This window comes from Marmota marmota, unplaced genomic scaffold, assembly GCF_001458135.2.
Source record: "Marmota marmota marmota unplaced genomic scaffold, marMar, whole genome shotgun sequence".
Classification (NCBI taxonomy): Eukaryota; Metazoa; Chordata; class Mammalia; order Rodentia; family Sciuridae; genus Marmota; species Marmota marmota.
The window spans coordinates 221,424-237,130 of record NW_025999862.1 but is presented as its reverse complement, the minus strand read 5'-3'; the positions used below and the strand labels follow the sequence as shown (position 1 = coordinate 237,130).

Below are 15,707 nucleotides of genomic sequence, written 5' to 3'. Positions count from 1 at the left end.
CCACCTGTCCATGGAAAATTTCTTGCTTAGGATATTGATTTACCAGAATCATACTTTAAAATAAGTCTTATTTATACTAATAAAACACAAAAGCTATAAAGTTGTAGGGTTGTAGGTAATAAAAGTCCTTAAAAACCTTGGGCTGTAGCTCAATGTTACAGCACTGTGTTTAGTATTCCAAAGTCCCTGGGTGTAATTCCTAGGAACACACACACAAATAATAAACATAAAACCATGGTACTATTGAATAAGACATTTCATTTTTTCCCCAGAGGACTATGGGTGAATTTGCAGTAAGAGAGCCATCCCACTTGGGCATGACAATAAACTAGAGTTAGGGCCAAGAATATGGTGAAGAATTCTTCTGGAAATCACTATGAAGCAGTTGCAGTGGAGATGGGCTTACTGAGGTGAAGAGCTGATGGGGCTGTTGTGCAGAGACCAGTTTCTTAATGGGGTGGGCAAGTGGCTGGGGGCCTGGCCTGCTTGCTCTGCAGGCAGATGCTCAACTTCTTGCTCTGTACATGCCCACTGCCAGTTCAAGGCAATGCCTTCCACCACTGCCTCTTCTTTCATTGCCTTAAGAGGTGATGCTGTGCTGCCCTGCAAGTTTTTAGGCAGGGCACCTTCTGATAATCTTCTCCCAGAAACAGAAGAACTTGTCTCCAACTTCTGTCTGGAACTCATCTTCACAGAGTTTGAGGCTGTTTAGGCCCCAAATCATATTCCAGATATCACTAGGCATATTACTGCAGCAAGGAGCATCAGAATCTAGACCTGCATAGTGACAAGATTAATCGTCTTCAACTTTCAAATTTACAGTTATTTCCAATAGTACTTAGCAGTGACCACTTTGTATTCATTTTTCCCCCTTGTGTATTAATTTCTGATAAGAAGAGCAAATACTTTTGGTAGTGGTGGTACTAGGGATTTAACCCAGAGAGATCCACCACTGAGTTACATCCCCAGCCCTTTAAAAAATATATATTTTTTAGTTGTAGTTGGACACAATACCTTTATTTTATTTATTTATATGTGGTGCTGAGGATCAAATCCAGGGCCTTGCATGTGCTAAGTGAGCACTTTACCGCTGAGCCACAACTCAAGCCCTCCCAAGCCCTCTTTTGAAGCAGGGTCTCACTAAATTTGCCCAGGATGGCCTGGAACTTATGAGCCTCCTGCCTCAACTTCCTGCATCACTAAGATTACAGGTGTGCACCACTGAACCAGGCCATATATTTATAGTCAACTTATTTTTTGCAAGATTGCCAAGACAATCCAATGAGGAAAAGAATAGTCTTTTCAATAAATGGTACTGGATATACAGTTATGTAAAGAATGAAGTTGGACCTATTACACCAGACACAAAAATAAATTCACAAATACACCAAAGACTTAAATATAAGTACTAAAACTACATATCTTGCTTTTGCCTTGTTTTACAACTGTATATAGGTCTATCTTCTTATGAACAGCTTGTATCTTATTTCACCTTGAATTCATCATTCATCTTAGTATTTATATATATACACACACACACACACACACACACACACACAAATGTTGTCAGGCCTGGCGGCATGGGCCTCTAATCCTAGCTACTTGGGAAGCTGAAACAGGAGGATTCCAAGTTGGAGGCTAGCTAGGCAACACAAGACCCCTATGACAAAAATAATTGATATTCACTATTCACTCCCTTGATTTTGAGTGTAATTGCTTGTCAAACCTATATTAAGTATCTGCTTCTGTACCAAGTACAGTGTTAGAATAAAACAAAGTTCTTACCCTCAGCAGAATTTATAATCTAACATTTATAATTTTTTTGTACTAATTTGTTTAGAATTCCCACTAACTTACAAACTCTTTCCTTTGCCTTTTCTCTTGAGACCTAGTGTAATGCTCAATATAACAAATAACTGCTTAGTCTCAGGGTTAAATCATTGGGTTTTGAAGCCATTCTGCTGTCCCACTAACTCATCTCCTAGACTAGGGGCTAGCTCCTCCCAGGGGCTAGCATTCAGTTCTCCCACAGAGACACTTTAATATTCATTCACTCATACATTGAGCATCTAAGGTATGTTAAACCTCACTTTCTTGGAACATGCCTAAATTGCAACTAATTTTAATGTCTTTCATAACCAATTTTTTAAATCATCAAGGGCAAATAAAGATCTTCAGAATTATGGTAGACATAAAAGTGATGTATTATGCAAAGCATGAAATTAGATCATTATCTTACATCATACACAAAAGTAAACTCTGAAAATAGAGATTTAAAGGTGAGACCTATCAAACCCCAGCACCAAAAATAAATAAATTAGTAGACTTTATTACCTAGAAAGGCAACAAATACATCCTCCACCCTATTGTACATATGTATAAAACATATAAAGAATATGCTTCTTGGGGCTGGGGTTTTGGCTTAGTGGTAGAGTGTTCACCTACCACGTGTGAGGCCCTGGATTTGATCCTTAGCTGTCTGCAGCTGTGGCATGTTTATGTACTGGAAAAAATAAATAAATAAAGGTATTATGTCCAACTACAACTTAAAAAAAAAAAGAATATGCTTCTTGATACTAGTGTTGGCAATGATTGTTTAGATAGATACCAAAAGCACAGGCAACAAAAGCAAACAAGTGGAAGTACACATCAAACCAAAAAGCTTCTGCACAGCAAAAAATCAACAAAAAGCATAATGGGACAAAATATTTGCAAATCATATCTGACAAGGGGTTAATATCTATAATATACTAAGACCTCTTAAAACTCAACAGCAAAAATCCTATTAAAAATGGGCAAAGGACCTCAATAAATATTCTTCCAAAGATGCCATACAAATGGCTTACAGGCACATGAAAAGTTGCTCCACATCACTAATCATTAGGGAAATGTAAATCAGAACCATGAAGACACTACCTCATAATACTTAAGTTGGCTATTATCAGAAAGAAAGGACATAATAAATATTGGCATGGATGTGAGAAAAGGGGAATCCTTTTTTTTTTTTTTTGAGGATTGAACCTCAATCACTGAGCCACATCCCCAGCCCTATTTGTATTTTATTTAGAAACAGGATCTCACTAAGTTGCTCAGCACTTTGCCATTGCTGAGGCTGCCTTTGAACTCACGATCCTCCTGCCTCAGCCTCCCGAGCCACTGAGATCACATGCATAAGGAAACCCTTTTATACTGTTGCTGAAAATGTAAATTGGTACAGCTGTTATGGAAAATACTATGGACGTTCCTCAAAATATTAACTATTTAAAATCCAGAAATACCATTTTTGCATATATAATTGAAGGGCACCAAATATAAAGTATCTTGAAGAAATATCCACAATCCCATGTTCACTGCAGCATTATTCACAATAACCAAGATATAGAAACAGGGGCTAGGGCTGTGGCTCAGCAGTAGAACACTTGCCTGGCATGTGTGAGGCACTGGGTTAGATTCTCAGCACCAGGTATAAATAAATAAAAAAATAAAGATCTATCAACAACTAAAAAAATATAAAAGAAAAAGATATAGAAATAACCCATGTCCACCAATGGACAAATGGATAAAGAAATCCTGGTCTACATATACTATGGAACATTATTCAAAAAAAGGAAATCTGCCATTTGCAACAGGGATTAACTATAAACTTGTGTGACAGGTATACTAAGTAAAATAAGCCAAAGACAAATATTGCATATTTTTAAAATGTGGAATCTAAAATAATAGAACTCAGAGAAACAGTAGATGGTAGTTGTTAGGGGTGGGGGTAGAGAAATAGGGACATATTGGTCAAAGGGTACAAACTTTCAGTTATAAATTCTGGAGATCTAATGTTCAGCATGGTGACTATAGTTAATTATGTTTTGCACACTTGAAATTTGCTAAGGTAGATCGTAAGTGTCCTCACTACACATCAAAAAAACTGGTTAAATGTGGCAGGTGACAGATATTAGTTTGAACCTTATTGTGGGAATCACAAGGCATATCAAAACACCATAATGTGTATCTTAAATATGTACATTTTTTTATTCAATAAAAAATATGAACTATGAACTCAGGCAACAAGTTACTAAGTGAAGCATGCCAATAAAAAATATCTCAATTTAAAAAACTGGGAAAAGTAAGATGTGTATTTTAAACATATAAACATTTGACTCCATTTTAAAAAGTTGTCATAGGTAAAACTGGTCTGTACAGAGTTAAATATTTTGAATACAGAACACCAATCATGCAAAATAAGATACAAATTACCCTTCTAGGTCAAAAGAGCTGAATTTTTTTTTTTTTTTTTTATTGTTGGTTGTTCAAAACATTACATAGTTCTTGATATATCATCTTTCACACTTTGCTTCAAGTGGGTTATGAACTCCCATTAGAGCTGAATTTTTTAAAAAAGAAATTTACAATTTCCATTGTTTCTGAAAAATCATGGAACCAAATTGATTATTTAGTTAGTTATCTTAAAATTAAAGTTGTCTTTTGGGAATTTTTATTAATCACTTTTCATGGAAGTAGTTTTCTATCAATCAAATTTATAAATTAGTAAAATCAGAATTTCAAAGACTTTTACAAATGCTAACTTAAAATAAGATGGTATGGTTGTTTGGTAGTTAAGCAAAAATGACAAATGATACCTAAAATGGAATTTCAGAAAGATGACAGAAAAATGATTATGAGAGGAAAGGCCATAAAACAGTTGTTATTAGTAGACTTTATTACCTAGAAAGGCAACAAATACATCCTCCACCCTATTGTACATTGGATAGCTAGTAAAGTGCTAAGAAACAAAGCTTAGGGTAAAAGAGGTTAAAAGAAGATAGTGATTTATATAAATTAAAAATGATTTATTTTACTTTGAGTATTGAACATATAAAGTAATCCTTGCCTTTCTTCCACATCCTGTGGAATCCCATAGGAATACAGAAACAATCTGATGTCCTGCCCAATAAAAAGTTAGGGTTCATGATACTGGGGATCTGAAGAGGAGGAGGCAACCTTCTTTCGCTCCTACTCAGCTCCTAACAGCCTTGGAAGCATAACAATATTTACCATCTTGCACGTAGTCCCATCAGTTTACAATACCAGGTTTGAACAACTCACCACTTTCAGTGTTGTGTGGTCTGCTTTAGGGAACTCCCACTATCCCATAGCAGGGAAATAGTTTATAAAAATCAGCCTTAGGATGGAAAGGAATCTCAAGAACACCAGCAAAATCTCTATAATCTCCAAATTTACCAATTTGAAGATTGTAGAAATCTTTTTGCTCAAATTTCAGGTAAATTGTTCTCATTTGGTGAACATCATACTGATATTATGCTGGGGAAGGTGGTGCACGTCTGTTATCTCAACTACTAAGAAGACTGAGGAGGTGGGACCCAGTCTCAAAATAAAAATTTAAAAAGATGAGTATGTAGCTCAAGGCAGAATGCTCCTGGGTTCAATCCGGAGTACCCCCTATCAACATTTAAATCTATTTTTAATTAATTAATTAATTGTTTATTAGTTGCTCATGACAATACAATGATCTTGACATATCATACATTTGAAACAAATGGGGTATGAATTCTCATTTTTCCAAGTGTACAGGTTGCAGAACCACATCCCAGCACCACATAAAAAAATAAATAAATAAACAAATCTATTTTTTTTTAATTTTTTTTTAGTTGTAGATGGACACAATATATTTATTTATTTATTTTTATGTGGTACTGAGGATCAAACCCAGTGCCTCACCCGTGCACAGTAAGCGCTCTATCACTGAGCCCAGCCCCCATAAATCTATTTTTTTAAAAATGGAAATATAATACAAACTTAGCTAAAGCAAAGTCTCTCTCTCTCTTTTTTTTTTTTCTATTTATGCTGAAAAGACTAAGATGTTAGAAAATAAAGAATAAGCAAGCACAGTGGTACATGCCCACATTCCCAAATACTTGAGAAGCTAAGGCAGAACAACAAGTTCAAAGCCAGACTTGGCAACTTGGCAAAACCATTTCAAAATAAATTTATTTTTAAAGGGACAGGGATGTAGAGCACTTGCAGAGCATGCACAAGGCAGAGGGAAGGAGGGAAATAACCAGTTATTAATAGCTGTGAGTTATTGTGGACACATCAGTATTTATATTCCTTTATCACAATCATGTTCTGAAGTCAAGCCAAACCAGCATTACTTTTATAAAATAGTATTTTCTCATTTTTTTTTTTAACTAGATTGAGGTGATGAGTTTTTGTTGTTGCAGAACTGGGGATTGAACCCATGTCCTCACACACCCAGCAAACTGCTATAACACTGAGATATGTCCCCGGTCCAGTGAGAAATCTTTTAAAACATGTACTCATGATTACACATGTAAATATTGCTGTGATTTTTATTCAATTTGAAATCCTGATTAGAATAAAAGCAGTGAGAATGAAGCTTTACAAACATTGCAAAATTATTACATCATTGTGATATGGCTTTACTTTATACACAGAATGAAAAGATAACATTAGATTTAAGGCAACAACAACATGTGCAAACTGAGCACATTACCCTGACAGTCCTTGGTAAAAAGCTGTTTTGGTTAAGTGGTAGTTGATACTGCTGCATGCGGGTCAGTCATTGTTCTAAAGGATGAGCTATGAATAGCTTCATTCCTTTAAAAAAAAAAAAAAAAAATCCCTTCTACTGACCCACAATGGCCAGAAGCAGCTTTCGGTAATCTCCACTTGTGTCACTCGCAATCATTGTGCCCAGGGTCTTCTGATACATCTGAGTGAACATCTGTTTTATTTGTACAAGGTCGATCTGCATAAGAAATGATAGGTTAGGAAAAAAAAATTAGTCAAAAACCCCTAGTATTTACTGTAATTCTTAATGATCGTAAATTTTTTGTGTGTGTGTGGCACTGGGGATTGAATTTAGGGGCACTCAACAACTGAGCCATGTCCCCAGCCATTTTTTGTATTTTATTTAAAGACAGGGTCTCACTGAGTTGCTTAGTGCCTTGCTGTTGCTGAGGCTGTCTCTGAATTCATAATCCTCCTGTCTCAGCCTCCTGAGCTGCTGGGATTACAGGCATGTGCCACCACACCTGGCTAATCATAAGTTCTTAATAATCAAAATGTGGAGAAGGAGGAAACACCTAGTGACTGACATTTTATAGCTGACATTCATACCAGGGTTAGCAGTACCCGATGGAAGTCTGATTAACTGTTCTGTAAAATACTGGGTAAGTGTGATATTCATGTTATCTATTATTCCAAATATATTAATCATTTAAAAAACAGAATGGCTATGATAGAATAAGCCATTTGATAACAGAATGATTCCTATCACAAACAAAGAATGTAATAAGTGTTGAAGAGGATGTTAACAAATGGGAACCATTATTCATCACTGGTGACAATGTAAAATGATGCAACTGCAATGGAAAACAGTATGGTGATTCCCCACTAATCAAAAGAGCCATAGAATTACATCATTCAGTAATTGTACTTCTTGGTAAATAAGAAAAAAGTGAAAAGTAGGAACCTGAACAGATTGTATACCCATCTTTGCAGCAGCATTATTCACAATTGTCAAAAGGTAGAAACAAGCCACATTTGCAAAGACAAATAGGAAAAAGTAGTAAATAGATGAGATAGAATATTGGGGCTGGAGTTGTGGCTCGGTGGTAGAGTGCTTGCCTAGCATGTGTGAGGCACTGAGTTCAATTCTCAGCACCCCATATAAATAAATGAATAAAATAAAGGTCCATCAACATCTGAAAATTTTTTTTTAAAAAGATATGATAGAATATTATTTAGCCTTTAAAAGGGAGAAATTTCTGAATCATGAAGACACTAAGCTAAGTGAAAAAAGCCAGTCACAAAAGATCAAATACTTTTATGATTCCACTCATACGGGGTGGCTAGCACAGTGAAACATAGGAATAGAAAGTTGCATGGTCGGGCTGGGGATGTGGCTCAAGCAGTAGCGTGCTCGCCTGGCATGTGTGCGGCCCGGGTTCGATCCTCAGCACCACATACAAACAAAGATGTTGTGTCCGCCGAAAACTGAAAATAAATATTAAAAAAAAATTCTCTCTCTCTCTTTAAAAAAAAAAAAAAAAGAAAGTTGCATGGTGTTGGGCTGGGGTTGTGGCTCAGTGGTAGCATGCTTGCCTAGTATGCATAGGGCCCTGGGTTCAATCCTCAGCACCACATAAATAAATAAAATAAATTAAAAAAAAAAAAAGTTGCATGGTGGTTTCTGAGGGTTGAAAGAAAAGAGGTTGGGGAGTTACTGTTTAATGAGAAAGGTAGAATAAAGCACAGTATTAACTTTCCTCATGCTGTGAGAGGTACCTACAATACTGAAACATGAAATTTTGTTTGGCAAGAAGAAAAAAGTTCTAAGGTGGACAGTGGTAATGGTAACACAATAACATAAATATATTTAACGCCAGTGAATTGTATACTTAAAGATGTTTAAAAATGGTAAATTTTGTGTTATGAATATTTCGTTACAATTTTTAAAAATATTTTTAAGTTGTCAATGGACATTTGTTTGTTTGTTTGTTTATATGTGGTGCTGAGAACTGAACCCAATGCCTCATACATGCTAGGCAAATGCTCTACCACTGAGCTACAAGCTCAGCTCCTCATTACAATTTTTTAAAAGATCATGGTTAGAGAACTAAGAATAAACACACAAAATGTTTTTTAAAACATCATATACTGGTTGGTTTGGTAAAAATGATCTAGCTTCTCTAGTATTATTTAGTAGTGTATATTTCCCTACAACTAAAAAATTTCAGGGCTCAGGCTACAGCTTAGTCACAGAGTGTTTGCCTAACATAAGGCCCTGGGTTCAATCCTCAACACTAAACACACACACACACACACACACACACACACACACACACACACTCACTCACTCACTCACTCTTATAGATGCATATATATATATAAATAAAAATGTTTGAGTCCATATTTAGGTAAAGAAAAATGGTGATCCCTTATAATGAATAAGGGACATTAAATTTCAATCAGCTTTCATATCTAATAGGATTAACGTATATTAGTTTTTCATGTAATTTTTTACATGAGCAAAATTAAAAAAATAAGCCCAAGACTGTAGATTAATTAGTAGTAGAGCACTTGCTTGGCATATATAAGGCCCTAGGTTTGACTCCAGCCAGGCAAAATAAAGTGAATAAATGAATAAATAAATAAACAAACAAACCAAAGCAAGCAAACAAGCAAGGCATGGTGGCACGTGCCTATAATTCCAGTTGCTCAGGAGACTCAGGCAGAAAGAGTGTTTGAGCCCAGGAGTTTGGGGGCCAGCCTAGGCAACACAGCTTGACTCCTGTTTCTTACAAAAATTAAATTAAAAATAAATATCATTCAACTTGCCATAAAATAAGTAGTCTCCACAGATCTTCTCAATTAGGAACATTTCTTGGTGGTGTTTTTATTGAGGTAGAGGGTTTTGTTCACTACTATAGGCCTCTCTCACAAAATTAAGAAAGTGAATACTATGACAAATAAATACAGTGACAAGGAAAGCTCTTTCTTACAATATTCTTGAGGGGTTCACAACCAACTAAGACATTTTTAAGAAGCTAACATTCAAAATCCCAGACAAAAAGAGAAAGTGCTGCTTTGCCTCACCTCACTTCGAGAGACCACAATCCTGACCAGAGTGGAGTCATCTGTGCCTGCACCTTTCATAGAATAGTACAGCCGCTCAGCAAAGAAGGCAGGACGGTTCAGGGCACACTGCACTGCAAGTCAGAGATACTTCAGACTAAAATCATGACTTGGAAACCAGTTTACCCCTCCAGCTTCTTTTGTCACTTCTAGCTTGCCTTTATTTTCTACATAATCATCTTAGAAATCTCAGAGGAGTTGGAGGTGTCAACCTCCCTTAGTTTTTCTCAGCCATCTTTCTTTCTTGCTGTACCATACAAGCTACCTTCAAATCTAGAAGATTTCCTCTGTCCCATAAAACATTTTTTTCTCCATAAATGCATTGATTTAGATTCATTATATTTGCTCCCTTACAATGGAAAAATCTGTAAGAAGTGTGCCCCAGTAATATCTTAAGAGGAATAATGACAAACTTCTTTAAGTGGTTTGCAGACCATCTGTAAGAAAAAAAAAAAAGCCTAGGACTCATGTAAAATAGACCATCTGTAAGATGGTCTTCAAACCACTTTCAACATATCCAGAAAACTCGGCCCACACTGCTTAACAAATTTCAATTAGACATCTGTCAACAAAAATTATAGGGTTAAATATTTTCACATCCTAAAACAGACACCAAATTTTCAGTCAAGAATATCATTTGGCTGAAAGTAAGATATAAGATTTGAGCAGAGTTCAAAATGATGCTCAGAAATCTGGTATTTCTCTAGAAAATTCACTCAGTTGAGTTTCCTCCTACAAATAGTAGGGTACTAAGTGTACATTTATCACTTTTGCTATAATTAGGATAGTAATATTTGTAAGACACTCCATTGCTAATACAATGTGTTACTCTCCTTAGTCCTAGTATCCCTGGGAACAAAATTTCAATTTCAAATAGACATCTGGGCATTTAGATCACCAGAAACGGGTTGTTTAATTTCAAAAGGGAAAAGGGTCTCATTGGGCTAAGTACTTAAAAACCATAATTGAGGGTTCAAAAACAGTTCACAATAGCAAGACTGTGGAACCAACATAGATGCCCTTCAATAGACGAATGGATAAAAAAAAATGTGGCATTTATACACAATGGAGTATTACTCTGCATTAAAAAATGACAAAATCATAGAATTTACAGGGAAATGGATGGCATTAGAGCAGATTATGCTAAGTGAAGCTAGCCANTAAAAAATTAAAAAAAAAAAAAAATGTTTTGTCGTGGTACCAGTAGTTCCTTAATGCTTTCCTGTTCACCTTAAAGAAGTGTTATAATCTATTGAATCTTCTTGCACAGTTCTCAGGAAAAGATATTTTAGATAAAGTTGAATAATCTCAAAACAATCCTATTTTGACCACACCAGCAACCATTCACAGGAAATTACAAAGAAAAACATATAATTAACTCAGTTTCTGCCTAAGTGATGCCAGGAAGATTTTATTAATTATTATCACTTAATGGGAACAACTATTCAAACCCCTATTGATTGGAAAGCAAAACCAAGAAAAGCACAAAAATATCTTACAGATGGTCTTCAAACCACTTTCAACATATCCGGAAAACTCGCGGCCCACACTGCTTAACAAATCTCGATTAGACATCTGTCAACAAAAATTATAGGGTTAAATATTTTCACATCCTAAAACAGACACCAAATTTTCAGAAGAAAAGCTCATACCCTGGAATAAGCCTCCATGGTAGCTTTCAGCTGAGGAAAGCTTCGTGTGGCAAGGATCATGTTAAAGCAAGATTCATCTGTCCCTAGTCTCCCCTCACCAGCCTGATAGAGACGCTGAGCATCTTCTTGAGCCATTTGGTGGTTTACACTCTGATTCTCATCACGATTTCCCTGCAAAAAAACAGAAGGCACGAATTGAAATGAAGAAAAGTGCTATTAAAAACATTGTTTTGCAATCTTGTAACATTTGGATTTAAAGAGACAACTTATTAAAGATTAATACATTAAGTCATCATATGTATCTTTCATTTCCAAAGAAACTGTAGCAGTGCAGCTAGTACTATATTGCACTGTATGGATTTTATAGCAAATGATCAGAGTTTAATAAGGTTATTTTAAAACAAAGAGTTTCAAGACAGGCAGTGGCACATGCCAGCAACCTGGGACCTGCAACCTGGAAGGCTGACACAGGAGGGTCACAAGTTCAAGGCCAGCCTCAGCAACTTATTTTGTCTCAAAATAAAAAATTAAAAAAAAAAAAAAATGTTTTGTCGTGGTACCAGTAGTTCCTTAATGCTTTCCTGTTCACCTTAAAGAAGTGTTATAATCTATTGAATCTTCTTGCACAGTTCTCAGGAAAAGATATTTTAGATAAAGTTGAATAATCTCAAAACAATNTTTTTTTTTTTTTTAATATTTATTTTTTAGTTGTAGTTGACACAATACCTTTATTTTATTTATTCATTTTTATGTGGTGCTGAGGATCGAACCCAGGGCCTCACATGTGCTAGGCGAGTGCTCTACCACTGAGCCATAACCTCAGCCCCCCCAAGTATAATCTTAATACAAGGTTGCCCTTTCGAGTTGGTGCCTGAGGAACAAAATGAAAAGATGCTCTCTCAAGGTGAAAAGTGTTTTCTAAGAAGCACTTAACTCAAAGAATATGTACAGGGATATTCTAAATGGGTATCTGAACATAGCACAGAAAAAGATGCTCAAGGAAAAACTTCCCTTAACACTGCCTTTGAACCCACATTCAAAATGCAGTCCCCTATTCTAGGAAGCTAATCTTCTATTCACACTGCGGAAAAGTATGGCGGGGTCTTAAACCCTTCCTGAATAAAGAGAAACTCAGCAATTCATGTAAAATCTTAAAACATTTCTTTAGCATCAACTATTCCTGTTTTCCTCCTTGTTCTTTCTAAATGCTAACCTACTTCCCTGCTCTGTTACTGTTATAACAACTTATCTGCTTCATTTTCTTGTTTCCATATCCCTTAACTTCTGCACTTTTTCCAATTACCTCATTGGCTTTCAAGAGTCCGTCTTCCTCAAGACATATGCACTAGTAGGACAGCCATAACTCCTTACACTGAATCTGTGTGCTAGTCTTTTTTATCATCTCTTTCAAATACATCCTCATCCTTTCTGTCCAAATACCAGTTTGGGTATTGTCTGTTACTTCTCCAGCATATTTGGGGAATCAGAATAAGAATGATACTAATCATATTATTAATATGAACCCTTAAATATTTTTCTGCATTTCTGGCTCTCTTTACATAGTTTAGCAGGTCTATGGCTGTCCTACATATCTTCATTTGGTCCAATATAACTGGCAGGACACTGCTAAATTTAAATGTACAGTTTTATCCCCATTCTAGCCTAAAGCTGGGTTCTGTTTCCACTAAACCTTGAAGAGAGAGAGAGAGAGAGATTTAATTTTTTTTTTTCAGTTTTCAGTGGACACAACATCTTTTATTTTATGTGGTGCTGAGGATCGAACCCAGCGCCCCGCGCATGCTAAGCGAGCGCGTTACCACTTGAGCCACATCCCCAGCCCCAATTTCTAATTTCTTACAAAATCCAAATTTGCAGAAATAAATCCCAGTATTAACTACAAAAAACCCTGAATACCAAATCTGTGCTATTCCTCTTAAAGCTGGCAATATTCCAAGGTGGCTAAATATTAAAATGAGTAAGAATGTTCACTAGAAATTGGCAATAAAGTATGTTCCCTCTACTATACACAAACATTCACGCTACACTCACCTGGCACATGGATACAAGTAAACGTTCAAAATGTCCTGATGTATCTGACCTAATGTCCTTTTCAAGGTCTCGTCCAAATTCTGATTGATAACATCTGACAATGTCTCGGATTTCTTGATTTGTTCTTGTGCACAAAATCTCTATCAATACTCGTTCCTGAGTTCCTGCTCCCTATGTGAAATGAAGAAAAGGGTAAAGTATATAAAAGAAAAGCAAAATCTTTATTTTCAATTACTGAAAGTAATTAAATTTTACTACTCCAACAAATACTTGTCTTCTAGAACTGAACAACTATTTCAGATATGAAAATTCAGAACCACTGTAATTTGTGGGGTTTTACATGTGAAATGGAATAAAATGTAGTAAATGACAAAGTACCTGCATTGCATTCCGTAAACTCCAGGCATCATAATATGTAGGAGGCATGAACAGGGCAAGAATCAGTTCTTCCATATTTCCACTCAACTCTGACTTGAGATCTTTGATTAAATCCTGTTTAATTACAAATGCAACCTAAGCATACATATTCTCCAAATTTTATCACTTAAATCTTTTAAGAAAAATATGAAAAAATGAAATATAATTGCTTTAGAAAAACCTAAATTTCAAATCTGAAAATGATATTCTAAAGAAATAACACATATACTGGAAGTGTGTTACATTCGAGCAGATACATATTCATTCTATCTATGAACACTTGATATATTCTTATTGCAGTTCTACTTTACCAGTTACAAAGATGAGAAATATGTGGACTAAATAATAACTCAGATTAATAATATAAATGGATATTTATTTAATACAAGAAACTGGTTCTATGAGGAAACAGAAGTCATCATCATCTTGCTCTCATTTGGAAAGATAAATATCTAAAAAGAGAATACATGCCAACCTGTACTCCAGCACCAGACAAGGAGTACAAAAACAAACCAAAAAAGTTGAAACATGGAAGTTTTAAAGGGATAGAGAGCTCAGAGAAAGCTTTTAGTCCAGCTTTTGAAGAATACCTAAAAAAATTAGCAGGCAAAGAAAAAAGGGTATTTCAGGCAGAAAGATGGAACATGAACAAGGAATAAAGAAGTAGTTCCCAGTATTAAAATCATCTATATAGCTTCTTTAAAAATTGGTGTCTAGCACTAAGACTTAGAAATTCTGTGTGTTTTTAAGTTCTAAAATTCTTGATGGTATTTAGCTATTTTTGAGAATCACCAGATAAGAGGAAAGAATGAGTAAAGCTTGCTCAATGGAATAATAAAGACAACTGATTTTGTTAGATAAGGAGGTTTTCATAGTTCATAGCAGATAACTAAATCTTGGATTACTTTCTGGGAGGAGCCACTGGAAACTTTTATGCAAGATAGTTTGATATAAATAGTAACAACATGCAGGATGGTCCCTGGTAATAAAAAGACTATAAATAAGAACATTTTGGCTATTGAAATATGTAGTTAAGAAGTAATAAAGACCTGGACTTGGGCTGGTAGTGTAGCTCAATGTAGAACACTTGTTTAACATGAGTATGACCCCCAGCACCACAAAAGAAAGAGGTGGGGGAGAGAGAAAGGAAAAGAGAGAGACAGGAAGAAAGGCAGGCAGGCAAGTAGGCTTGAACTTAGGCAGCAGCAATGGAAATGAACAAAGTATACAAAAGACATTTTTAAAAAGTCATTTTATAGAATAAAACTTAGTAAGTAAATAAAATTGTTAGGACAAGACACTACTTGCATATAGTAGGCCCTGAATAAATATTCACTAATTGATAAAGAATATGGAATCAGGAGCTAGAGTTGTGGCTCAGAGGAAGAGCACTCGCCTAGCATGCATGAGGCACTGGGTTTAATCCTCAGCACCACATAAAAACAAAATAAAGGTATTGTGTCCACCTACAACTAAAAAATAAATGTTTTTTTAAAAAAAGAATATGGACTCAAAGATGACTCCACAGTATGCAAGAAAACTCATTTTACCAATAAGAAGTCAAGTGATAAGGTAGCTGGGGTAAGAAAAATAGGTCGTAAGTTCAGTTTTAATTCTAAAGCAATATCTGAGAAAATTCAAGATAGCATAACAGACTAGATAGGAACTGAAGAAATTCATAACATGGAAAATATGAGAGAAGTGAATCTGATATTGCACTTTAAGGAAGTCTAGGGCTTGTGTTTGCATACTTAATCTTAGGAATAAAGAAGCCGGGAGGGGGCTGGGGTTGTGGCTCAAGGGTAGAATGCTCACCTAGCACATGAGAGGCCCTGAGTTCGATCCTCAGCACCATATTAAAATAAAGGTATTGTGTCCAACTACAACTAAAAGATTAAAAAAAAAAAAAAAAAAAAA

At 35.6% G+C, this 15,707-nt stretch overlaps 1 protein-coding gene across 7 annotated transcripts in view; it reads right to left on the bottom strand.

Annotated features, from left to right (window-relative positions):
- Nucleotides 1-6,344: 6,344 nt before the first annotated feature.
- Anxa7 (annexin A7) overlaps nt 6,345-15,707 on the bottom strand; it is a 31,900-nt gene continuing 22,537 nt past the window's right edge. For all 7 annotated transcript variants that reach the window (XM_048809028.1, XM_015500487.2, XM_048809042.1 and 4 more), the window contains 6 exons: nt 13,752-13,865; nt 13,374-13,544; nt 11,325-11,495; nt 11,172-11,247; nt 9,634-9,746; nt 6,345-6,781 (listed from right to left, as the gene is read on the bottom strand). In XM_048809028.1, coding sequence (XP_048664985.1) covers nt 6,659-6,781; nt 9,634-9,746; nt 11,172-11,247; nt 11,325-11,495; nt 13,374-13,544; nt 13,752-13,865 — 768 coding nt within the window. In that variant the 3' untranslated portion in view covers nt 6,345-6,658. The remainder of the gene's footprint in view (nt 6,782-9,633; nt 9,747-11,171; nt 11,248-11,324; nt 11,496-13,373; nt 13,545-13,751; nt 13,866-15,707) is intronic.